Source organism: Heptranchias perlo, chromosome 31, assembly GCF_035084215.1.
Source record: "Heptranchias perlo isolate sHepPer1 chromosome 31, sHepPer1.hap1, whole genome shotgun sequence".
In the NCBI taxonomy this organism is placed as follows: Eukaryota; Metazoa; Chordata; class Chondrichthyes; order Hexanchiformes; family Hexanchidae; genus Heptranchias; species Heptranchias perlo.
In genome coordinates, this window is record NC_090355.1 from 26,744,819 (window position 1) to 26,771,515 (window position 26,697).

General features: G+C 39.2%; 1 protein-coding gene across 3 annotated transcripts in view; it reads left to right on the forward strand.

The window, feature by feature from the left end:
• The window catches only part of setx (senataxin), a 63,607-nt gene that overhangs the window by 12,260 nt on the left and 24,650 nt on the right, over nucleotides 1–26,697 (forward strand). For all 3 annotated transcript variants that reach the window (XR_010958140.1, XM_067969786.1, XM_067969785.1), the window contains exons 2-11: nucleotides 3,942–4,066; nucleotides 5,349–5,533; nucleotides 9,436–9,646; nucleotides 10,930–11,039; nucleotides 12,270–12,489; nucleotides 14,520–14,639; nucleotides 16,165–16,330; nucleotides 18,163–18,262; nucleotides 18,869–23,503; nucleotides 26,526–26,634. Coding sequence is in view for 2 of the 3 variants with exons in the window: in XM_067969786.1 (XP_067825887.1) it covers nucleotides 5,354–5,533; nucleotides 9,436–9,646; nucleotides 10,930–11,039; nucleotides 12,270–12,489; nucleotides 14,520–14,639; nucleotides 16,165–16,330; nucleotides 18,163–18,262; nucleotides 18,869–23,503; nucleotides 26,526–26,634 (5,851 nt within the window). In the remaining variant the exon portion in view is untranslated. The remainder of the gene's footprint in view (nucleotides 1–3,941; nucleotides 4,067–5,348; nucleotides 5,534–9,435; nucleotides 9,647–10,929; nucleotides 11,040–12,269; nucleotides 12,490–14,519; nucleotides 14,640–16,164; nucleotides 16,331–18,162; nucleotides 18,263–18,868; nucleotides 23,504–26,525; nucleotides 26,635–26,697) is intronic.

Genomic DNA, 26,697 nt, shown 5'->3' on the forward strand with positions numbered 1-26,697 from the left:
TGTTATACCTAAGTTTGGGTAAGAGTTGCCTTTTGTGTGAGAGGAAACGGGAAAGACTGATGAATGCTAACATACATGAATATATTTGTAATGTATTGATATGTCTGTGAAACTTCCTTAGAGCTGAATTGCTGTGGTTGATAAGTGACCGATGTAAATACAGTACAGGACTGGGCACGTTTCTGCTGTTGCATGGCTCCAATTCTATCTGTTGCATAGAGAACAGATGGATAGGAGTTCCCAAGGGATTCAGATGATTTCATAAACCACAAGAGCGCAGCTTGAGCAGTTTATACAAACGCCCAAACCCCTTGCGTATGCTGTCGTCTTGAACATACTCCCAGATAGCAGCTTTCATATTTTAAGTTACTCTCGTGCCTACTTCTAAGCTATTCGATTTGACTCTTCGACTGCTACCCAGTTTTGCCTTTTGGCTTCACATTATGTGGCAGAAAGAATTTTTTTGGTTTAACTTTTTATATAAACAAGATAATACCAGACCAGATTGTAATAGTGTCTGCTTGCAGATAGAGGATGTTTTACTGAAAAATAGTACAACCTTTTATTAGTTCTTTTATGGTATTAATACATATTCTGTTTTTTTGTGTTTGCAACCATATATAAAACCTGTACACTAAGATGCTACAGGAGATGAGTGAGAACTGAATGATTTTTGATGAGTCCACCTGACTTACAAATCTTTGTCATGACCATTGCAACCACTTTTCTCTTTGTCAAGTATAGAGCTTCAAACTCCTGCCCTCCCCCAAGAAAAAAAGCCTTTTGTGTGAGCAGTGATCTCTTTAAATGGTAACGGCAGGCATCCTGTTTCTGGGACTATGCCAATGACACGCTTGAGCTGGCTTCTGAGTGGTTAAAAATCGTCTTCCCTTTATCATATTTCCCTCTGGAGAAGTGCCTTATCCGAAGATGTGATTCTCTGCCAAATGTTCTGAACCTTAAATTGTTGATGTGTACAAACTTTTGATTAGGTGAGTACTTAAAACCAGGGAGTCAGTGGCCAATGAGCAATATAAAAATGTCATTATAAACCCAGGTAAAGTTGAGTCAACAGCTCTGCTGCTGGTCTAGCCACATTTAGCTGCATAAGTGCCAGGAACTGGCTTATATGGACATATGAAAATGAAGGAGGGATGACGACCAACTGGTCCATTAAGCCTGCCCCAGACTGTCATTGTACAACTTATGCACATCGCGACCCCCTCCCTTCTCCCATCTCCACTCATCGCCCCACCTGCCCCCATGACCACAGCAACACAATCTCCTGGGACAGGCGAAAAAAAGAACCTGAGGCCAATTTAGAAAAAAAACCACTCTGGGGAAACTCCTCACCAGTCCCCAAAGGCAGTCAAACAGGCTCCAGGACACTGGTGACTGGCAGACACATCCCCCAATATCCCACGACCTATACGTACTTATGTCAGCCCCACTCAGGAATTCGTCCTTCTCCTTTTTGAATGTTTGCAGCGAATCCACCCTTTCTGCCCGAGCCGGAAACTTGCTCCATAGGTCTGTGACTCTGAAAATAAATAATTTCTAACCTCGTTATAAGCACAAAACCTGGTACACAAGTGCTTGGCGTTGGCCCTATCCACATGCGTAACATTACATTTATCTATATTAACTGGCATTTGCCAGATATAGGCTCGTTTCCCCCATCGCATCTAGATCTGCCAGGAATGTATTTTTCTCCTTTCGTGGAGACCAAGCTCCTGGAATCCGAATTTTAAAGAAAAAACAAAATACATGCAACAAAATTCTCCTTTTGTGGGAGGGTGAAATTTTATTTTCTCGCCAAACTCTCCAATTAGTTGAGGACTGGTGGACAAGCTGCTTCCAGACCTTCACAATGTTGAAAACAGCTGTTAGCAGGTGTCGGAATAAAAATGTTCTTTCTGTTAAAGGAGTGCTATCACCAGCACACGTGCAGTTCTCCACTGGCACTCAGATGACCTCCGGAGTGATGACATGAGAGCGTCACATTTTTGAGAGTACTGAGCGCTCAGGTGGTATTACTTCTCAATGGTAACGTTTTTTTCAGAGTAGCACATGGAGATTGTCAGCCTTCACTTGCATGGCACTCCTCTGGGACTGTAGTTTTTATATATAGCCTCTGCTCAGTAACGCAGCATTGCATTGCATTTGAAAGCTCGCTCAAAGTCTGGACCAGCATAAACAGGATGTTGATGTGAGAAACTGTTTCATACTGCAGCAGAATTAAATTTCCTTTTCATAGAAAACCCTAAATCATATGACCTGTCTTTGCAAGATCACTTTAAATTTGTTTTTGATGCAGACCTGTCTGCAGTGAACTGGATTGAATTTACCAAACTTAATTTTCACCAGGATCTCTAGAGCATTTTTCTTAAAAGCCATCTCTTTTATAAAAATCAGATGCTTTTAAATGTCACTTAAATTCAACATTTTTTATTTCTGTTTACTTCTGTTTATTTAATGTTTATTTTAATCAGCATCACTGTTAAAACTGGGAGTAGAGGGGGCGAAATTAACTAACCTCAGTAGATCCAGTCATTAACCCAAGATGCTTCAGTGATCTTATCATTTCACTTGCTTGCAATAATTCGGCTCCCTCATGCTGTCTGCCTTTCTTGTCTCATTGTCACCTTGTTTGTGCTGTGGAGATTGGACTTCCTGAGCAGATGTGCAGTGCAACAGTATTGTGATGTAAGCTTGTGATATGAGTTTGCTGTAAGTGAGCTTTAAATAGGTCATGTTTATGATAGGCATTTGTTAGATGGTGTGCTTTTTTAAAAAGATTGTTCACTTGATAAAGGTTCCAGGCAGTCGCAAATTGGGGAACTGAACACTGTTGCTCAATAGTGTACAGATTTAATCCCCAAAATATAAAAATTACACTGACCAATTGCAGGGTGCAAGTTTAATGTGAGCTACAATGAGCTTTGATTGTCAGTGTATCTTATTTTTTTTGTGAATTTTGTGCTTATCGAGGCGAGGGCTGTTTGTGCCAGGGAATATGACACTTTCCATTTCAGGCTTATCAGGCACTTCCAGCTCAAGATGCAGAATAAAGTTCCTTCTACTTGAGCTAAGTGCTCAGCCCCAAACACTGCAAACTGTTGCCTGTGATTTCTCATTGAGTAATTAAATTGAGAATCAAGAATTTCAGTTTCACTAACATTAATTCAACCTTTTCCTTCAAAGCACTGGTAAAAAATCTGAGGCTCAGAGCCTTGTATGGTATTAATTTTGCAAGGGACTTCATTTTTCTTGTAATGGGTGATTTAATGCAATTTGGCCTTGTTATTGGGTGGCAATTCAGTCAACATGGTTAAAATATAGTCTGTACATCTTAATTTAAAGTTTAATTCAAATTATCCAATAATTCAATTTTTAGTGGAAAATTTCCACTTTCCTATGTTTATGTTGCTTAATTCAAATATTGGATAATTTTTTAGCACAAAAACTATGAATTATCAGACTATTCGGAATCTAATGTATACATAGTTCATTAACCATTGTTCACTAACAGTTGAAATATCCTCTTTATGCTCTCTTGGGATTATGATGTTCTGCTTAATAAACAACACTAGCAACTATTGTGCCCTGTAGGAAATACTCAAATTGTTGTGCTAGCTGCCTTAAGGGATAATTTTAGGACAGTTGGAAGTAAAATTTGAAATTTTCTAATAGTTTAGTGATTAAAATGAACATCCTTGAAGTAAGGCAAAGTTTTTTTTTCTCTGTACTTCTCTCTGTTACGGTGGCATAAAGCCTCTATCTGTTTAATTAGCAAGTTATTTAAAATTTTTCCAACCATTTATTAAGGGGATTTAGAATATTAACCAGAAGTGACTAGGTGCCAGTGTCTTTATTTTGAGGATGAAACTTTTGGTACTTAAAACTGCACGGTGGGCTCAAAGTACTTGTTTTCTCTTTAGGCTAGCACTTGGTTACTTCGAAATGGAGCACGCGCCAAGATTCTTAAGATGAACAAGACATAGAGGCTATAGCTTCACTAAGATTAGTAGCTGTGAATGTTGGCAACATCCTCGCAACTGAAAAGGTACTAGAGTCTTTTTTATCAGTAAGAGGATGGACCGATACCATTGTAGGGGTCAGAATTGTAACTAAACCATGTAGATTATAAATGCATTTGAACAATTTTACACTTATGTTATTTAATTGAGATTAGGTTTACCGTTGTACTATGATTTTTTTATTAACTTAAATTTTGTTAATACTAGTTATGTATAGCAGCACTGTCATAATATCTTTGAGCAGTAGTACTCTGTATGTTGACAAGTCCTTTTATTTCCCAAGCAAAATAAGAGTTAGATGGTATTATATTCATATTAATCGCTGGCTATAATCTTTTCTCTTATTTGTAATTTTAATGTAAGGGTGACTCGGATAAAATCATAATTTTTACTTTTTTTTTGCATCTGCCATGAGTGAATATTATGAACGATTGGTTCAGGAGATTGCACTGCCTAATGGGTAGGGTTAGCATTGATGGGCTGATGCTTCTTTCCATACCTTTTTGCGTGTTCATTTAAAACAACTAGGCTGTATTCAGGAGTTCCTAATCCTTGCGTTTCTTGAAATCCTTTGTGATTGGTGCAGAACATCTCCCAGTTTTCTTGGAGATCCTGTTCTCCACATTATGAACTAGTTATGCATACTGTGATATTGTGGAGAAGCTGTGTGCAGCAGTTCCTATGCTTCTGTGGTGGAGAGGGTGGAAATGTGAGATCCAGTCAATTTTGCACGTCTAGCAGTTGTTTAAAGAACAGAACTAACTGAAACTGATGACCTTTGAGCGAGGAAGGAAAGAAAGTATCTAAATACCTTCAAGATCAATGAGTTTAATTTAAAGCAGTTATAGTGTGAAAAGTAAGGCACGGATGTTAACCTTATAACTAGTTGCAAAGTTGTGACTTCAGAAACTTTCAATTTAGCTATTTTTGTTTATGGCCCAGGACACTTTGAATGAACTGCAGTCTATAATTCTCTCAACAATATCTGCTGCTTATCTTCCAGACAGCCCTCGGGATTTTAAACACCCTGGTAATTGTTACTGGAAGCATTATATTAGATAGAAACGATTAAAAGCACACCTGATGTTGAGACAGGATATTATCTTAATTAAATGATGCTCGTCTCTCCTGCAGCTGACACACAGTTTCATAATTGGCTATGCTGTTGCTTGTTTAAAATTATCATGACATTATTTCAAAAGTAGCGTTCTGTATATTGTATTTTAACACAGTATGCTCACAATCCTAACTACTATCACACATTGCCTGCAACACTATGATTTAGTTCTGTTCTTCATGTTCAAGTAGGCAAGATGAGCACTTGTCGTTGGTGCACACCTCAAGGCCGCTCAACAACCGATTTTCTATACAGCTACAGCTCTGAGGAGCTCCCTCCACCGGAATTAAAAGCTGCCAATGAAGATCTTTGTTATTGCCTGGAATGTGTGGTGGACTATCACCGAGCACGTGATGAACTCCCGTTAGAGCACAAGGTAATGTAAAGAGTAAATCTGAAGCTAATGTTATGACTTGAGGGATGTCGCCTAATATGAATTCCTTGAAATCTGTGCTAGTAACCACAAAGATGACATTTGCTGCACAAATGATGGACCTGTCTGCAAATCAGAACCTTGTATTTTTTTTTAAATGTTTTTACTTATGAAGCTTTGAATATAAATGTTTTGAAGAGTGTAATGTCATACTTTCTATACACAGCATGAAATGTGGAGAATGTTGAGCCTGCAAACGTCCTGTTCAGTATGGCTCAGCTGTTACTGGCTAAACTCCATGAGCCATTAGGGGAGATCTGCAGACAGTTTAAAACTTGAGGGCTTTCTGACTATAACTGATTGTGATGGAGGGGATCACTTGATACTTATGACTCAATTCTGGTCAGATCTTACCCTAGATTGCTAAACATGAATAAAGCATCATTTAGTCAGCCTGGAGACGTGTGCAGAACTGTGTGTTTTATTGGTATATATTTCTTAATAGTATGCTACAGTCTTCATGGCAACAATCCTGGTCATAGTGTGTTTTCTCTGCTTTTAGTTACTCGTTGCAATAGAAATTGTGGCTAGTTAAACATTTTTTAAAAAATGATGAGAGGCACCCACACAAACTAGATGAATTTGAATGATCATTTCTTGGTTGATAGAATAAGCTTACTTTGTTTGTACAGCTCTAGTTTTTCAAGATTGGGTACTGATCTTATTGAGGTAATATTATGGGTATGAGCCTAGTGCTTGTCACTTGCTCCCCTGATGCACTTGACTGGCTTAACTTAAGTGCTTGTTTATTTCACTAATTTGAAGAATATCAGTATTGAATAGCTGTATTCAAAAGAAATTGAGTTTTTTAAAAGTAACTTCATTTTAAGAATGTTTGAATTAAAGAACAAAAGCTACAACATGGAGGCAACCAGTAAAAATGCAAAGTGAAATAAAATGAAAAGAAAAGGAAATCAATTTCAACATCACACTATATACATTGGAATAGCAATAGTACAAGAATAACAAGATTGAATACAAGTTCATAAGTCAAACACTGGAGGTATGACTAAACAAATCACTAGTAACATCAAAAAATCATATTAGAGGTAATGTTGTGAAAGTCTTGGTGAGGGCTATGCTGAGGAGAACCATAAGATGTCTTATTCAGGTCCAGTATTGGTATGAGTGGTTGGGACCAGGTCAACAAGTCATGGAATTTGTACTAGGAAAGGCCTGAATCCTTAAGTCTTGGAAGAATCCTTTCAACAAGAGGGAGGGAGTATTTGAGGCAGACTACGTGCATATCATTCATGCCTGCAAGAGAATAAAAATCAGAGTAAAATAGGCATCCATTGGTATGGAGGGTAGAGGGGGTAAGTTCCTAACCACTGCAATGATTTGGAGAAAAACCAAACCCTTCAGAATTCTAGCACTACCAAGTTCAGCCACAGAGCAGACCCGGAGGTCAACTGAAAATACTAAGCCAGCACAATCTGCCCTTTCCTGTAGTTCAAAAAAGAAGCTTGTATACACAAATTTTGCCTGAGATAATTGAAGGCAACACACAATTCTCTCCATTTGAGGCATCTTCCATAATTGTTTCTGCTTTGTTGAGCAAGTTGGCATTGCTGCCTGTCTTCAGAAAAATTGACGCCGGTGGTGCGCTTTGAACAGCAGAAGATTCAATCAAATATGCCATTCAGAATTCAGTAGGACCTTCACTGGAACGCCCAAGACGTAGCACAATGCGTTGAAAGTAATTGATGTCCCTGCGATGGACATGACGTCCTACAGTGTAATGGCCCAATATGACTGGGCTATGGAATAAGTCCAGAAGATATGTAAGTGAGAACCTTCTCACCTTTTTAAATATTGATCTGCAGTCGCAGACACATTTGGCTTTTAGAATGCATAGGAAATGACAGATTTGGAGATGGATCTTTCATTAATAAAATTTTTAAAGAAAAAAATCACCACCTTTAAGACCACCTTGCCTTGTAGAAAAGAAAAGGATCGAATCAAGTCGCCTTGCAGTAGGTGGGAGAGTCAGGAAAGATCCAAACCATACCACTTACAGACACCGCCTAATATAGAGAAGAATTTCTGGGCTGCCTCACAGAGGGAGCCGGCAGACTGATCTTATGGAATATGAAAATGGCAGCAGAGTTGCATAACTGCACCCAAAACGGAACGAACCTTAGCCATAGTGAAGTCTGATGAGCCCAGATAAAAAAGAAAACTGTGCATTTGGAGCAGGGGATGTGAATACTTGTTCCATCTTGACAAATCCGTGTGCATCCATTGTAGAAGCGCAGTGTAGAACCGAGCAGAGCTGCAAAAATAATCCAAGATGTTGGGGAAGGCTATCCCCACTTTGAATTTTACTTTGTATTTTTACTGGTTGCCTCTATGTTGTAGCTTTTGTCCTTTTATTCAGAAATTCTTAAAATAAAGTTATTTTAAAAAAATACTCTTTCTTATGACTACAGCTATTCAATACTGACATTCTTTAAATTAGTGAAATAAATAAGCATGATCAGTTTGGGCATTTGAAGAGCTTGGATATGATTTGCAGATGCCTGCCTTTCCATATGAACTGTAGAATCTTCCAATCCTATTCCAAAAGGTAGGATAGGGAATATGGAAACACAGCATTTGAAATAAATGAGTATGAAATATTCATTCTTAAAACACCTGCTTTTGCTAAGAGGTAACGGAGGAGATAAGTATCTATTCATATCCTTACAAATCATGCTTAGATTGGAAGGGATAGTTAGGACATTATAACAGGAACAGATTGTCCGTCCCTCCCACCCACTTCCCAAAAAGTCCAGAAAACTAGTCCAATAAAATGAAATAAAAGTCCAAGCCATGAAGAGTAGCTAACTGAGCCAAATTGCCCCCAACTCTCATATATGATCATCTAATCCAAAGGAGAACCATAATTCTAGATTCAGTCCAGCACCGTGGGGAGCAAGAGTTGGGCGCCAGAGATATAGTGGAATTCAGTTTTACCGATTAATGCTTGCAGTGATGATCATCGTCGCTGGGTCAAAATCCTGGAACTCCCTTCCTAACAGCACTGTGGGAGAACCTTCACCACATGGACTGCAGCGGTTCAAGAAGGCGGCTCACCACCACCTTCTCAAGGGCAATTAGGGATGGGCAATAAATGCCAGCCTCGCCAGCGATGCCCACATCCCATGAACGAATAAAAAAAAAAATTCTGTTGTGATGATGGATCTGTACTTGACAAAGCCACAACCCAAGTATTTTGTGGTTGCATTCATATGTAATAATGGATCTATACTTGACAAAATACAGTCCAGAGATATCTGTGTGCACGTATAATTAGCAGTGAAGTTGGGTTGTATTGAGTAGATCAGTGATAATAGACTATTAAAAGGTACAGTGTTTCAGCACAGGGACAAATTTCACAGCTTTTGTTTCCCAATATCTCCTTTGGCCCGGTTTCCATTTTTGTTTGATTGTTTCTGTGAAATACCTTAGACGAAGGCAAGAGTTGGGAGCCAGAGATATTTGGGTGGTGGAGATTTTTCATGTCTCCTGGACCCTTCCCTAGCTGAGAAGGTGTAGCAGATCCACGCCAAAGCTACTTAATAAGCTAACCACTAAGAGCTCTGGATTACTTCGCCATCAGATTATCTTCCTTCTTCACGGGATTGTGCCTAGCCTCTGTTTTGTACCTCCCCAAATGTACAGTTGAGATCAGCCGTTCAGTGTGTGGGAAATATATAGGCTATTCCCATTGTGTGTCAATGTGCTGGGCTATTTTTGCTGTAATTATTTAATTGTCTCAAAATAGAATAACTTTTTTTAAAAAAGAGTTAAATTCAAATCCTTTTGGTTGTTGAGCCCCGATTATTTGGTGTATTTTGCAGAGTTTATGGAAACTAGAGACTAAGCGTCTGATAGAACATTTTGAAAATGCACTGAAAGAAGAGCAGGAGGAGGACGATGAGTTATTTTTAATTGAGGATGAGCAGGAAATTCAGCTCCATGGATACACAGGGCCAGACTTTGAGAACAACCTACGGGTCCCCATCCTGGAGATTCTCAAATACCCTTACCTACTGCTTCATGAACACCTCAGTAAGTAATTACAAATTATGGCAGTGCAGGTCTATAGACGTCACATGTTAGAATGGCCTCCTCCCCATGAATGTGAAATGTTGCATCTTATAAGAAAAAAATCAGTAACCTCAGAAAACTAGCTTAGTACTCTTAAGTATCTTGCTTTGAATTTAAACTGCCATAGTCAAAGATGTTCTTGTTAGCTTTGAAGGCAATGAAATCAAGCCAGACTGGGATAATTCATTTCACTGAATGAGATGAAATAGGAAATGTCTATTGAATCTGTACTCCGTCCCTTCCTCATCTCCACCTTTGATGTCCTTGTTCCATGTTAAAAACTTTCCCACCCTGTCCGTTCCCCTGGTATGGCCCCCCAACTTCGATCCCTTAAGTCCAAGGGGTGCAGACTTGAAAGTAGATGGTGCAAAACTAGTTTGGCCATTCATTGCCAGATCTGGCTGGACCACAGTAAGCACTATTGGGCCCTATTCTCTGCCAAAACTGCTCACTACTCTAGGATCATCCTGGAATATAAAGATAAGCCCCGGCTTTTCTCAACTACCAACTGTCTCCTTAAACCCCTCTCCCCTGCACCCTCACCTCCAACAATAAGTGTGAGGAGCTCATGGAATTCTTTGTCACTAAGATTGAGACCAGAGGAATGGGACAAATTGGATAGCTCTTTCAAACAGCCGGCACACACGATGGGCCAAATGGCCGCCTCCTGTGCTATATGATTCTATGAACTGCATTCCTCCAATTCCGGCCTCTTGTGCATACCCGATTTCTGTCGCCTCTCCATTGGTGGCTGTGCCTTCAGCGTTCTAGGCCCTAAGCTCTGGAATTCCCTCCCTAAACCTCTTTGCCTCTCTACCCCTCTCTCCTTCTTTAAAACCTACCTCTCTGACCAAGCTTTTAGTCACCTGCCCTAATATCTCCTTATGTGGCTCGGTGTCAAATTTTGTCTGATGCTCCTATGAAGTGCCTGGGGACATTTTACGACGTTAAAGGTGCTATTCAGAATTTACTTGCCCCAAACCATCTCTCCCTTCCATCTGAATGAGTAAGCATGTGATCATGCAGTAGCAGTTGGGATGTAATTTGGGAAACAGGAGAAGGAAGTTGTGATTGGAATTGCTAAAATTCTTGGAGCTTGGATCACTTGTGACTTGAGGCTGCAATTGAGACTTTGTCAAACTATTTTGAGTCTTCCATTTCAGTAACCTCTGGAACAGTGAAAATCTATTTTCTAATAACCTCTCTAATAACAGTGTAGAAATAACCTTTACTTTGTTTTTCAGGTGAATTGTGTGCCGAGGCCCTTAGTAAAATGGAGCAGGTGAATTTCTCTTTTCAGACGTTTGAAAAGTATCCTGGAATCTATCTACTTCTGGTGCACCCAAATGAAACGGTAAGTTTTATTTGACTATTATATGATTGACCTTATGAATTATCAATAGTACATGGTTTTCTATTGAAGTCTGATTCTATTGCTTATAATCTAATGAGCAATTAGAAACAGAAAATGCTGGAATTACAGCAGGTCCATCAACAACGGTAGAGAAAGCAGTTGCTGATGGACCTGCTATTTCCAGCTTGTGCAGAGTGATTTTTTTGCATCTAACAAGCAAATGTTGGGACTGCCTTCAGGCATTTTTGTTACGTACACAAAAGCCAAATACAATTTGAAGCCGTATTCCTTTTGTATTTGAGTTGGAAAACCCAAATAACCCAACGATTTGGCAATATTTTGAAGACTCTACAATTTGTTACTTGGTCCAAGTTCTACAATGTGTAATAACTGAATATAAATACCAGAATTGAAAATGTGTCCTTTAAAGTCTAGATGTATGAGTTAGACTTTTCGGTGCCTTGTATAGTAGTTTCAGCTGTGTTCTCTTGAAAGCACAACTATTGAAAAACAAAGCTGGAGAAAGGGTATATAGAAACAGTGTATTTCCCTGTAATCTAATTATTATAAATCTGTAGCACTGAAATCACACACAGGATTGGTGAGTGTCATTTGGTACACCGCAGATGCTGAAATTCTTCCCAAATAGCAACAAATAAAACCTGGATTTGAAAATTATTAACTTTAAATTTCAGTCTACGCTGTATAAGATGGTAAGGAGTGAGTGACAAGTTAAACATAACCTCAGGGTTCAGGTGCCATTTGTTTAAACTAAAAGAGTTAACTATCAAAATTTATTTTTTACAGCCTTGTAATTCATCCCTTGGCTAGTTTGTTCATGTGAAGTATGAATTTTTTTTATTTTGTAGGAAAGCTAATTGCAGATAGATGAATTTAAATCCTTTTGGCCATCCCATTTACTCAGTGAAAGTAAATGTATATGTCATCATATCACCAAATATTTGCATGTTTTATTTTAAATATCTATTAAATATCTACTTTGATGCTATTTGATGTTTTGATGCTTTGATTATAGATAGAAGGGCAGTTAACCTGAGCTGGCCTTCTGCACTTTCTAGTGGCTTGCTTGGAGCAGCTTTGGAAGTATAGGGAGCAGATCACCTATCCTTGGTAACAACTATGACCAATAGGAGAAAAATGAAGGGTATTTGCCTATTAAGAAATAACCTACTGAAGTACATATTTGTTACTGTTTCTATTTGTTTTTAGATCAGGAAATGGGCAATCCTTGCTGCCAGATCTCTTGGAAAGGTGGAACGAGATGATTTCTATGACCTACAGGAAGTGATAACCTGCCTGCTGAAGGTCATTGAACTCGACCTTTTTGAAAATACAGATTTCTATAACTGTTATGGAATAGAAGTGGGAAAATTGATTCTTTTACCATCCCATCTTTATGACATTACCAACCACAAGAACTACTGGCTTGGTGAGTGCAGTGATGATCATGGTGATTCAAAGATCTGCTGTAGGTCTGTGCCTAGGAAAAATGAAAAACTCTGAGTGAAGGGCTAGTGGTGAAAGTGGACGCTCTTGTGGAATATGTTGGACAAGGGGATATCACAATTCTTCATTAAAAATGATGCCCTAACAGATTTCACCTTTAAAGGGTTGTTCCTCCCCCCCCCCCAACCCCCCAAAAATAAAACTCAAGCTTACAAATTTCAGAAGATGATAAAGGACATCATTTTTTGATTCCTCCTTGCATATTATAGATAAACAGGGTGGAATTTTCTTTGCTGCTGCACTAGAATTTAAGAAAAATATCATTATTATGTTGTCAACTTGACTGGTCCTACCATAGGTGGGGCACGGGTACCTCAAAGTAAAGCGCTCTACAGAGTCCGCCTAGGTTAGAACCAGTGTCTTCGATCATTACAACTAATCCAATTTAAGAGAATTGAGTTATTTATTCTACAATATGTACAAGTATCCTTAATTGTGGAATTGGCTCATGTTAGGAGTGACTTAATTTAAATTACAACTAAATTTGTTTAAATGCCATGGATATGAGCAATATTATGTTTAGAATAGCATGAGTAATTTGTGTGATACCCTCGAACAACAAATCAGTCCTGCTGTTCTAAGGACTGAATACTGAAATTCAAGAGGAACAGGCATATAGGTATGAGGGAAGTCAGCCGCATCAACTCCATGAATGGGAAGACTAATGACAGAGCTGGGCCATCCTCATGTCCTATTATTATATTAGGAATGTATTTATATTATAAAGATATTAGGAAAATACTATAAAGTGAGAGATGATTTTAGTATCACATATGCAGACAGATGAATAATGTCCAATAAAGAAGCAGCTTTTCCTTTTCAAACGCCTTCGCTTCCCAAAGAAACTTTATAAATTGGGATAGTGTAGTAAACTGCTGTGGACAGTTGGAGAAAGCTTTTAAACTACAATGGTGTTATACATAGATAAATAGAATTTTACAGCACAGAAACATCACATCTGCACAAGTGTTTTTCGCCACATAAGCCACTCTCTTGCTTGTGTTCCATACCTGATTATATTCCTTTCTTTCAAGCTAGTTCCGTTCTTAACAAAAAATTCTGTTACCTATTTCATTCTTTGTATCTTAAATTTGTGTCATCTTGTTACAGTCTTGTCAACCAGCTGAAATAATTTATCCTATTTACATTATCATAACTCTTCATAATTTTTGAGGCCTCTATCATATGCCCCTTGACTTCAGCTCTAGTGAAGAAAACCCTAAATTCTTAAGTCACTTCATACTCCTCATAGCTGGTAACATCCTGGTGAATCTACGCTGCATCTTTCCATTGCTTTTATATCCTTCCTATAATAGCTGCTCCACAACTGTACACACTATTCCAATTTTGACCTAAGGTCCTGTACAGGTTCAACATGACTTCCTTGCTTTTGTATTTTATCCCTCCAGGTAACGAGCTAAAGATTTCAGTTTGCTCTTTATAGCCGTTTCTACGTGTGCTGCCATTTTCAATGACATATATAACTGCAAGATCCCTCCGTTACATTTAAACTCCCACCAACCATTTAACGTGTCTTTCCATTAAGGTTGTCAAGAGTGCTTATTCAGGATTGCCACCTTGCATTTTTCATTTGCATTTCAAACACACCCTTTATTGAAGAGAGACCTCTTAACTCCTCTTATCAAAAGAATCTCCCTATTCTCGCAGAAGTCTCCAGTCCACCCTTTTAGATATAGGGAAGGAACAGCCTTTATGTTGATCTGTGTTACCATAGCTTTTCTGTATGAGCAAAGCAAAATATTCTGTTAGTGTGCATTGAGTGGAATGAGAGTTCATTCAAAGTTATCTCCAAATAAACTAAAAAGTTGTACTTGGTTTCTTTTTAAAATGAATAGAAAGAATACTGAAGTCAGTTAATTAAAATATCCTTACCATTGAGACCCTATTTAATTGTTGGTGCATATGTGCTTTCATAAATCTTCACTTGCATAGGTATCTGCATGCTGCTGATGGTACTGGATGAACAAGCTATGGACTCACTACTACTGGCCCAAGATAAGCAAAATGACTTCATGAAGTCAATTCTGAACACCATGATGAAAAGTAAACCAGGTGTGTCTGAATGTTTCTGTGAATGTGATGTTGCCATACGTCTTGAATGATTGTGCAATTATAATGATAAAGAAGTGCTTATTTTAATAGGATTAACCTATATTTTATGGGGCGTGGGCTAATAAATTCAGCTGCCCTATCCATATTTGTTTTTATACTTTTAACTGATCTGTCTGAATTTTATACTCCACATTGGCAGTCTTGTGGTACAAATAGGAGTAGTTGTTTTTTTTGAAAAGAGTAACTTCAAATAAAAAACCACTGAACCAAAATACCAGCCTTTGAGAAAAGAGGAAGTAGACCTATAGCATTAAGTAACTTTATTACTGTTGTTTCCTCTAGCAATAACCACACTTTTAGTTTAACTTTCCATGGTATAAATTTGACCAAAAGTGAATGTAAAATAGATTGTTTTGATAAATTATTTACCTGATTACTTGCTCAATTTATACAGTATATTCAACATAATACAATATGCACATAAAATTCAGAATAATACCTTTTATACACAATGTAATTTAATCAAAAGTTAGATTACCAAAAATGAAACTAACCAGCAAATTTGGTAATATAATGTACTTTAAAAAGTTTTTTTAGTTTAAAACATCAATGCAATCCTAAATTTGAGAGGATGAAACTAGTGCATGCATGCACATTTCCAGTCAACAGCAACCCTTTTGTCAGTGACAAGGAGACAGATTTGATGCTTCAAAGAAATCCTTCCAGATAGTTTGCTGCTTTTTTAAAACCTAGATAAATCAGAGGAATAGCTGCTTTTTAAAATCATGGCCTGCGTGTTTTTACACTTTTATGATGTCTGTGTTCTTCATGCCCAAAATAACTTGTCACATCAGTCTCCCTTCCTTTTAACTTTAGTCAGTTCATTTTAAGCTATAATGTACTAATAGCTATCTCTCCTCAACAACAAAAAGGGAAGAATAATGTTAAATGAATAATCTAAATGATTTTGACTTGGTTAAACTGAGTTAAAATTCTATATCAAAAGCATTTTGTTTAATGTAAGTTTTACTGGACAGGCATGTCATAGGCCTCTATTTACCTGTCCAACTTCTTGACCCAGATCACTGAACATTTTCAACTTATCCTTAAAAATAATTGAGAACAATGGCCTAGATTTTATTTTAATGCTGGTGGTAATCTATTGAAACAGTTAGTGTTACACTCAGAAAACCTAGGCCAATATCTCGAGTGTAACAGCTACACTACAGGAGGGAGCAATCACCCATTCCCCTGTTGCTAAATCAGCCATTTGGTCAACAGAAAAAAAGCTGTTAAAGCTTTGTTGGTTTGACAACTGAGAGTGACATTTTTAGCTAAAGAGGACTCTGTATAGATTGGCATTGAATCAGTTTGAACTTATTAAAGCAGATTCCTTTGTGTACGTTTGAATTATAAACTAAGCAACCTCTGCTGTATTCATTTTTTTAAAAAAAACCTTCATAGGTTGGGACATTAGAATTTTACAGACTTTTCTGACTGATTTCTTCACAATGACTTGTATCAGATGATGCCTCTGATCCGTTCTGGCCGGCTCTGCAGTGCTTCATGGTAATCCTTGATCGACTTGGATCAAAAGTCTGGGGCCAACTCATTGACCCCACAGAGGCATTCCAGACCATTATTGGAAGCCAGAGCTACAACAACGAGATAGAAAAAATTCGTAATACAAGGTTGGTAAGTCGGATGGAGAAATCTACTGATGGGAAGGAACACAAAATCAGTGGGATATACAGATTATTCTATGAGTCAAAAGATTTAACAATCACTACTTGTATTTATATAGTACCTCTATCGTGCTAAAATATCCAAAGGTGCATCACGGAGGTGAAAACAGATGCCAAGCAACATTAGATAAGTTAGGGAATCTGACCAAAAGCATGGTCAAAGAGGTAGGTTTTGTGGATACTTCTGAATAAGTGGAGAGGTGTAGCAAGGCAGTGGGTTTTAGGGAAATGTTCTAGAGTGTGGGGCCACAATAATTGATGGTTTTGCTGTTGAAAGTGGTGCAAAGAATGCTAGAGTCTGTGCTGTATCATTCTACGAAGATGTATGCTGGTATGTGGAACTGGTGATTGCAGTGGTAGGTGAAGGGGTGAGGCTGTGGAAGTATTTGAACTCCACTTGTTGGGTGATGGGGAGTCTTGTAGATTGAAGAGCATGTGGAGGTAGGGGCAGCAGGACCTAGTGCAAGATAGATTGCAAGTGGCAGAGGTTTGGATGAGTTGGAGCTTATGCAAGGTGAAACATGGAGGCCAGTGAGAAGAATGTTGGCAAAGTCAAGTATGGAGGTGACCAAGATTTGAAGGAAGGTTTCAGTAGTAGTAGGAAAGATTATATGAAGATGGAAGCAGGTGGTCTTGATGGATAGGATGCAGGATTTGAAACATAGTGTGCAGACAAATGGGACACCAACGTTGCACACCTTTGAGTTCAGCTGGAGTCTGTAGTTGTAGAGAAATTGGGGACCAGGGTGTGGTGTTTTAGGTGGGTCTCTAGTTTTTTGTGCTTGAAGGATCAGTTGATGGTCCGTGTAAGCTCTACCATGTCTGGTTGGGACAGGCTAGAAGGATCTAGTTGGTATTTTCTTGTCCTTTTTCTTGTGTCCCTTTTAAATTTAGAGGGGAAAATGGCTACAGAGTGATATGTGGTTAGAGCTAGAGTATAAGGGTGTGGTTAAAAGCAGTTAACTTGATAGGCGCCTTTGAAGCTGAACATCATCCAGCACAAAGTTCACTTGATTTGGCATCCTGCCACTGGTCTCAATTGCCACTCTCTCCAACTCCAGCCCTCTGTACCTATAGAATGCACTACAGCACCCTGCCAAGCTTGATTCTACAGCACCTCCCAGCCACACGATCTCTACCATTGAGAAAGCAAAAGCAGCAAATCATGGGAACACCTAAAAGTTCCCCTGATTTGGACATATATTGCTATTTCTTTATTGTCACTGGGTCAAAATCCTAGAATTCCTGTCAAACATCATCATGGGAGCATCATCACCACAAGGGCTGCAGTGGCTCAAGAAGGTGGCCCAACATCAGCTTCTCAGGACAACTATGAATGAACGATAAATGTGGCCATGTCAAAGTCCCCTGAAAAAATGAGTGGGAAAAATACATCTTTTCAGCAGAGGGTATCTAGATGACAGGGCATGGGTTAACGTACTCTTCATCATGTGGAATTTCTTTGACTGCAATCCAAACTGATGGGATGAAAATCTTCTCTCTAATGGCTGTAAGAGTTCTAGAAAAGAATTGGGTGGTGGTTTGCAGTACAACGTTGGTAATATAGCACGAATAGACAATAAATTAGCATTCCCACTTACCAGAAGGATGGTTGATGTGAGAGTTCTGAAAAGTCACATTTTAGCAGGCGCTGTTCTGAAGTGGCATTATTAAAATTTAAATAACTTTCAGCTTTTCACCCAAAAATACTTCACATTTTATCTGGTTTAACCGTAAAAACCAATATTGTACTAATTTGTTAATGTTTTTGTTTTTAGAAATAAAACAAAGATAAAATATGATCTGGATGGTGATGACGACGACATGGTTTCGTGCAGCCAGATTGTCTATGACTACAACACAAAAAGGCAAACCAAGGTACTGAGCACGTTATTCCACTGTCCTGTTAAATATCGGTCCAAACAAGTTCTGTTTTTATTTGTAGCACTTTAAGTGAGTTTTGATGAAGGGCACCAATCAATCCACTCTGACCATATGTAATGGAGATACAACTTTCCCTTGTTGGTTGTGTGTGGATATTGTACATTCTAGTCCTCTGCAGGTACTGCTTTCGACCAGCTGTTGAAAGGTGTGCAGAAATGATTAGGGGTAGCTCATTTCCATTTTTCCTTTTTATCCCTGTGGCTTTCGCTGCTTCCCTGTTGTGAAGTGGCTGAGATTATGAACTATGTGGCATGGGTCTGCAGCACTGCGTCGCTCATAATTTAGCAAAAATATGCAATAAATTGGCATTCTTACTTAGAGATCAGCGGGATGGTTGATGTAGGAATTGCGAGAATTTTAGTAGATGCTGTTCTGAAGTTGCATTATTAAAATTTAAGTAACTTTCAGCTTTGTGGGGTTGCAATGCGTTTAAGCTCCAAATTTTTTTTTATATAAAGGGAGAGGTTTCAGTAACTATTATAAATTTGTCATAGCCCTAATGCATTTAAATTGAAGTTTGCTGCATTTTGGTCTTTATAGGATGCTGGCTGGAGAAATGCAATTTGCCCAGATTACTACCCGAACATGTATGATGAAATGCAAACTCTTGCACACGTGCTTCAGTGTGATATTGGACAAGACATGCGTGTACACAACAGTACATTTCTTTGGTTCATCCCATTTGTCAATTCTGTCATGGACCTAAAGGATCTTGGCATAGCTTACATTGGAGAAGTTGTTCACCATATCTACTCCGAGATAAAGGACGTCTTGAATCGGAAAGTTAATTTCTGTGATAAAGTGACCGAGTTTTTCATCCTTATCTTGGTGTCCATCATAGAACTCCACAGAAATAAAAACCATCTGCATTTGCTATGGTACAGCTCACAAAAGTGGGTAGAGGCACTGGTGAAATGTGCCAGTCTTCCTGCCAGAGTGTTTAACCAAAACAGTGAGAAAGCAGCAGTAACCAGTAACATCAAGGTCACATCAACCACACTTGTAGCAGTGTCCTCTGCGGCATGTTCCTCTATCACTAGTTCAGTCCAGCAAGCGTGTGTTCAGCTAATTCGTAGTTTTCTGAGAGAGGGATGCCAGTCTCAGCAGAGAATCATTTTCCAACAGTTCCTTGACAAACTAAATCTGCAATTGCGGAGCACTTTTATCCTTGGCTGGCAGCTAAATCCTAAAGAACAGCAGGAATTACAGACCTGTTTAACACAGTTAGTTAAAAGTGCAAAAGATAAAACATCGGAAGTGAAACAACCAGGCACAGTTGGAAGAGGAAGTGGACCGAAGTACCCTCTAATTAAACGTGAGAAAGAGGAATCAGGGGAGTGGGGAAAGATACCTGGGTATTATAACAGTGACCCTGGTCCACCATGTCCTTCACAACTAGACAGCAAAAGCACAGGTATTCAGCAAAGTATCACAAATCAAGAAAAAATGGCTGATTGCAAGGTCCTAGTAGACAGGCCTAAAGTTCAGTTATCCGCAGAATCATCTGTCGAATCAGTCTTTCCATTTAAGACCGAATTCTCCAAGTATGACAGTACTTCCCTTAATGAGACCAGAATTGATGAAGCAAATGTTTTCAATATAGATGATGATGAATTGACTTCAGTGGTGACCATAGTAGAGAAATCTCCTCCTCTCTCTCCTTCTCCTTGTCATTTTATAGAAAAGGTCACTGTGGATGCCCCACTGAGCAGACAGAGACAGATTCTGGAACAAGTCAGTGAACCCACACGTGCATCCAATTCCAGTGTGGATTTTACTGCAAGTTCTTTGCGCAAAGATAATTTGCGGACTGAGCCTCTTGAAGTCACTCACAGTGCTCAGCAACAAGAAAGGGGGAAACGGACTACGCTATTAGAATTCCAGGAATCTATGAGCGAGAACACAACAAAGCCTAAAGGTGTCTCCTCTCAAAAGGATCAGTATGCTTATTCTCAGGTCCCTTCAACTTGTGGTCCTACAGCTGCTGTCTGTGATTTGCCTCAAAAAATTGAATCAGTCGACACTGCGTTTAAGATTGATCCAAACAAACTGTTCAACCTGAAAGTTAAGATGCGGACAATTAATCTTGAGGGAAAGATGCTGAAGGAAAACACAAATTCTCCTAATAAAGAAAGGACATTTGAGGAGTTCCCCAATGCAGGAGTTGACAATAGGCGATCTGATAATATGAACAAAAGAAATACTAGCCAGAATCTCAATTTCAGCAAAAAACAGATAAAAGACAGTAACGGTACTGAAGATTTGCCCTCTTCCCAACTTCGGACACTTACGTTGACTCCACTTTCTGACAGAAGAGAAAAGCCACAAAATTCTGATGGTTTAATTCTTTGTCCATTGGCATCATCGGGTGGGACAAATTCTGACAAAGCATTCAAATCTCCTAGTCCATCGAACCCATTTCAATACTGTCTGAGCAGCAGCAGTGATAGCGATGATGATGTTCCATTCAATGAATTAAGGACAAAGCTGAAGAAAAGAATTTCAATAACCTCCGAGACAAATTCAGAGGTGGATAAAGATCTTGTAAAGCCCTCACTGGCAGCTTCTACTAAAAGTGTCAATTTCTCCAGTGATTTACCCCAAGGGTTGTGCATAATCCAACCACTAAACAAGATTGATAGAAAAGTAAAAGTTTCCTGTCAAGTACAGTTGTGTAATTTCATTAAGAATAAAGAAAAATATAAATCTGGCTCATCTGTGGAAGAGCCCACCATTGACAAGAATGCAGAAATTATCACTATCTCTGATTCAGAATCATCAAAAGAAAATACCAACATATTAGAAGTTCAGACATCTGAAGCAGAAAAACAAGATGGTGGTGCCTCTATACAGGGTGTCTCTGGCACAATTGAGAAAAATAAAACTTGCCTACAGGAAATGCCTGTATATAACAAGTCTCCCCCTGCGTTTGAGGAATATGATTCGCAATTTTTTGAGTTTGAGAGTGAAGAACAGGTATATTCTGTTTGGAAAGACGTTCAGCCGCAGCACAAGGAAGCAGTTGACAAAGGAAAGACGGAACAAGTTGATGAGCTTCACGTGCAGGCCTCCAGTGATGAAGCGGATGTTGACAGTATGCTTAATGAATGGGGCTATGATACAGATTATGTGTCTGATGAATTAATTGAAAAGGTAGCTGAGGAGGCAGAAGCACATTTGAAGAAGGGACAGCAAGAAGTAACAGTGAGTAGTCCGGACAGTGAAGAACAGTTAATACTTGGGGGAAAACAGATTTCTTCTCCAGGCAGCTCCACAGATGAAGGTACTTCGGTTACATTTCCTGTGGGCAAGAGGAATGTTTCACGCTCTGGGTTTATTTTCGATTCCGCCTCTAACCAAAAAGAAAAACAAATCCGCAGTAAAAACATGATCAGTAATCTAAATGGCCTCCGATCCCTACTTGTGTCTGATAGAAGTAAGCAGAAGCTCACATCGGCAAAGAAATTACCAGACTTTCAGTTAGAAAAAAAGCCAGCAATGAAGAATGCAACAGATAAAGGTAGAAGTACATGTAAACTTGGTTTATTAAAGCGTGGAGTAAGAGAAAAACATTTATCCCAAACCACATCTAGAAAAAGTTTTAACAAGTTCACCCTAAATAAGAAGCAATCAGTGTATAGTGGTTCCGACCAGAAAGCTATGATGAAAAATAAAAATTCAGTCCCGGCTGGTCTAGAGAAAAAAAGCTCTCTAACATCATTGACTAATGTTTCCAAATCCCCTTCCGGAGATGTGCAAATGGAATTACCTTCAACTTCAGCGAAGCTCCATTCCAGCTTATCTCAGAAGAAGGTGCGTAAACGCCCTGAGCCAACTTCGACTGTTGAAAAACTTGGCCTCAAGAAGAAAACTCGTAAAGCTTTTGATCTTTCTCAGGGTAGCCTTGACAATTTAAATGAACTGCGCAATTATGGTCAAATAAAGGGAACCATCGAGCACAAGCCCAGTAAGAAGGCAAAGCTCATCTCACCACAGAAATTGACAGTACGTACAAATCCACGATTGCTGGCTTCTCAAGATCTCCAGTACCTAAGACAGTCTAGGCCTCAAAAATGCAATAAAGGGAAGAAAAGGAAAAATACATCTACACATGATGAAAGTGCTTTCCCAAAAAGAGCTTCGTCATCTGAAGAAAGTCATGACTCTTCATCTACTTGTGTCCAAAGGAGACAGAAGCACCGATCTACTTCAATGGAAAACAACAATAATTGTGTTGCAGCTTCTACTTCATTAGAAAGAGAACATGGTAGGGCAATAGACATGACTTCAACTGAGAAAAAATGCTCAAGTATGAATGTAATTGATGACTTAAATTTAACACAGTATGATCCTTTAGATATGGATATTAGTACAGAAGAAAACTTTGATGAGCTATTAATGTTGACACAGAGGGATCCCATAGATATGGACATAGATAGTAACACCTCAGAAGAGGAGGATGCCAGAAAAAATCTGTCAAGTTCAAATGAGACGAGATGCCAATACACAGGGTGCGCTGATGTAGTTGTATCCTCAAAGAGATTTTGTAAGAAGCATGTTCTATCTGAACCCAAAGATGACACCTTTGCCAAGCCAGGGTTACCTCCCTCTATCCTGAAAAGCTCAAGACCTGCAACTACCAAACTTTTTGCTTCTAGCACTACTTCACGCAATGCTCAGCTTGCTACAGAGCTCGAGGTCACCCCAAAACGTCCAGCAGTAGCAGTTGCTAAGGTTCAGCATGTACAAAAACCTCCAGTGCAAAAATTGGCTGTGCCACTGACATCGAGACCAACCCCTGCTGCAAAGGCCGTGGGAACTACTAATGTTCTTCCTAGTGTTCTTCGAACACTAAACAAAGATGTGAATTTCAGAGCACAGTCGAGTTCTCCAACAGTATCATCATCCACCTTTGCACCTCAGCCATTTGGGAGATCCAGGCAGGCTTCTCCTAACATCAATTTAGATCTGACAGATCACCTACAACGTAACCAATCTTACCTTATCAATGCAGTCCTTAAGTGGAACTATCAGATGTTTGACTCATTCAGTCAGTTTGGGCCACCTGATTGCCTCTGTGAATTTCCACCACGAGAGGTGCCTGAAAGGTTTAGATCGTATGAAGAGTATTTCCACATCTTTTACCCTTTACTGATGTTAAACCTCTTTGAACAGGTGAGTATGATGGGCTTCACAGGTGTTAAAACTTAACAGAAATTCTATTAACTGTTGAGACCAGTGTTAAATGCTTGAGCTATATCTGAATTGCTTGGTTTGAGAAAGATTCAGACTGACTTCATGGCACAGCCCATAAGTCAATAGTTGAATTTTAATCTGTTTATTTTTGAAAAATAATATTTTGTATTCCCACAACTTGATGGGTAAGAGAAAGATATGAATGGCATGATTAGAAAAGCAAAAGATGACAGTTTTATGGGGGAAGAGCAGGCCAGTGGGATTAGTTTTGGATTGCTCTGGCAAAAAGCCAGCACAGACGTAATGGAAAGAATGGTTCTGTGATTCTATAATCTATAAAAGATCTTGTCAATTTTTTCTGGTGTCCATGTTTAGAATGGAAACTGCCTGTGTAAACATGACACCGTTTTAAACGTGGTAGATGACTTATACAACAAAAGTCACAAAATGTTGTGGCCATCACAGCAAAACCCAATCCTGTACTCACCTGGGAACCATTAAATGTTTGTTTCCCAACAGGGTCGCTGGGTAGCAATCCAGAATATGGACACTGGCTTATATTTGCATCCTCCCTTCCCCTGCCCAAGAAAAACTGAGGACAGTTGCATCCCTACCACTTCTCCAACTGAGATTAACTGATTTAGCTGACAATGAAGGGGTACAGTCAGAGACTCTCTTGGTCTGTATGACTGAGTGCCGCACCACATGATGTAATTATGGGGGCATCCTAATCCCTGTTTTTCATCAGAACCCACTGATCTGCTAGATTGGTGGCAGCATAGTCAACTTACTTGAATTTTATAGATTTTAATCAAACACAAAGTCAGTCTTCCTCCAACATGGAGAAGAAGATGCTAAATAACAACAACTTGCATTCATATCATGCCTTTAATGTACAAAATATTCCAAGGCAGAGGGGGAGAAAATGAAGTAGGTAAATGAGTTAAAGGAATGGGTGATGAACGATGGTGTTAGAGTTTGGAGAGTTAATACATAGCTTGGTTTAAAAATAGGATTTTGAGCATGTCTTTAAGGTTGAAAAAAGAGAGATTAAGGAGAGAATCAGAGATTGGGGTTGGATCAGCTGAAGACTTTGCCACTGATAGTCAGATGAAGGGAGGGAGAGGTGCAAAAAAGGTCTGAATAGGAGGACTGGAGGGGATGTAAGGCTGGGGGTAGTTGCAGAGATAACGTGGGGTGAGGCCATGGAGGCAAGAACACGGATTTTAAATTCACTGTCGGGGGACAGGGAGCCAATGTTCATCAGCAAGGATGGGGACGATTGATGTGCGGGAAAGGATTTGGGTGTTTGAGTTTTGAATATGTTGGAGTTTATGGAGGCTGAGCGGCTGGTAAGGAGGACATTGGATAAATTGAGTTTGTGTCTGTGTGTGTCTGTGGAGGCACAATTTTGTGGGGTGGAAGGAGGCACTCTTGGTGATGGACAGGATGTGATGTTTGCAACTCGGCTCTGGGTCAAATGGGATACTAAGATTTCACATGGTGTCGCTTACTCAGGGTCAGTGGCAGGGGTTCCGAAATTGATAGGTTTGGTCTTCAGTGTTTAGTTCAAAGAAATGTTTTGACTCATCCAAAGGTTAATCTCAGACAGGCAGTCTGATAGCACCAAGGTGTTCGAGGGAAGTGGAAGAGGTAGAGTTGGATGTCGCCAGCATAATTATGGAAGTTTATCCTATGCCTACAAATGATGTCGCCAAGTGCAAGTATGTAGATGAAGGAGAGGGCAGTGGGGGCTCCAGAGGGCACTATGTGGGGCTGTTATAGAAGATGTGCTGGTTAAGGACAGAGAGATGGGAGTTAAAATTGAATGAGGGAAGTATGCTATTGAAGTGCTACCCACAAGATGAAAAATTCATTCCTTTGTGCTTGAATCTAGTCCTGTTTTCTTCGATAGTTATAATTGTCATGTAGCCTTCCTGCTTTACCTTAATCCAGAAGTTTGTGCAAGGGTCTTAAAGGGGCAGTGACCAAAGTAGTTTCCCCATCCATAGATGAGAGCGTTTTTTCTTTGTTTTGAACATTTGCTGTGCCAATTTTTCTCCCCTCCCCTTCCGCAATATTGGCTCTTTACAAAAATATGGTTCCATAGGTCCTGGAACCATATTTTTGCTCTGTTACCTTACACAAATTGTTGTACACTTTCTCAGCCAGCTATTCTACTTTAGATGTCATCACTTTCCACTCTCAGCAGTCAATTCCACAGGAGCAGGAACTCTGATTCCACCCTCCCCTCTAATCTGGGACAGTGAAGCTAATTGCATCACTCACCCCTCCTTGCTTATATCGGCTGGCACAAAGTAGACCAGGGATCTGTATGGCTTGGCTAATCACTGGATAAACTTGCTAAGCCAACAGGGAAGCTGTAGGAGAGCACATTTTATTTGTTTGTGAAAGCTAAAGTGCGTACAAAGAGCAAAGAAGTCCACATTTATACTGAGTAATCTAATATTGTACAGCCAGCTAGTTGAGAATTAAACTCACTTCAGCTTCAAGAATTCCATATGCAGTGATATTTTCTGGTCCATTCTCTGGGCTGACTGTATTCCAGTTTGCGTAGTGTGGACAGCAGAGAAATGCATGTTGTAGTAAGCCTTTAGATTGAGGTATTGTGTAAAATAAAGATCACCTTCTTGTTACTCTACAACACATCCAGTACGAAACCAAGCATCAATGTCGTTTATCAGAAATGAACACCTCATCACACATGGATATGCGTGCATAATGTGAGAATTGTTATTTAACAATGTGTGATTGAAACCTGATGAACTAAGGGAAAACTCAAAAGTAATAAACTTGGAGATAATGCACTGGGAGGTATTTCTACACTATGGTGGAGGATAGGAATAAGGTAAAAACAGTTTAGGACGTATAGTCCTTATTGCATCAAAGAACTGAATCGCGGTTGGCAACCATGATAACTGACAGTCTCAATGAAGGAATTTTAATTATAAACCTAAATTGCAGTATTCCTTTTATACAGCTAGCTCAGAGATTGATGGAATCCAAGCAGGCAAATAAAATGATTCAGAACTTTCTAACTCTGAAGAACTATCATGTGGAGGTTCAAATAAACCGTGCAGAATTTCAAGGTGAGAAACAAACAAGTGAAGCTTATACTCTAGGTCTCAAAAAATGCTTTCGCTGTCCAGAAT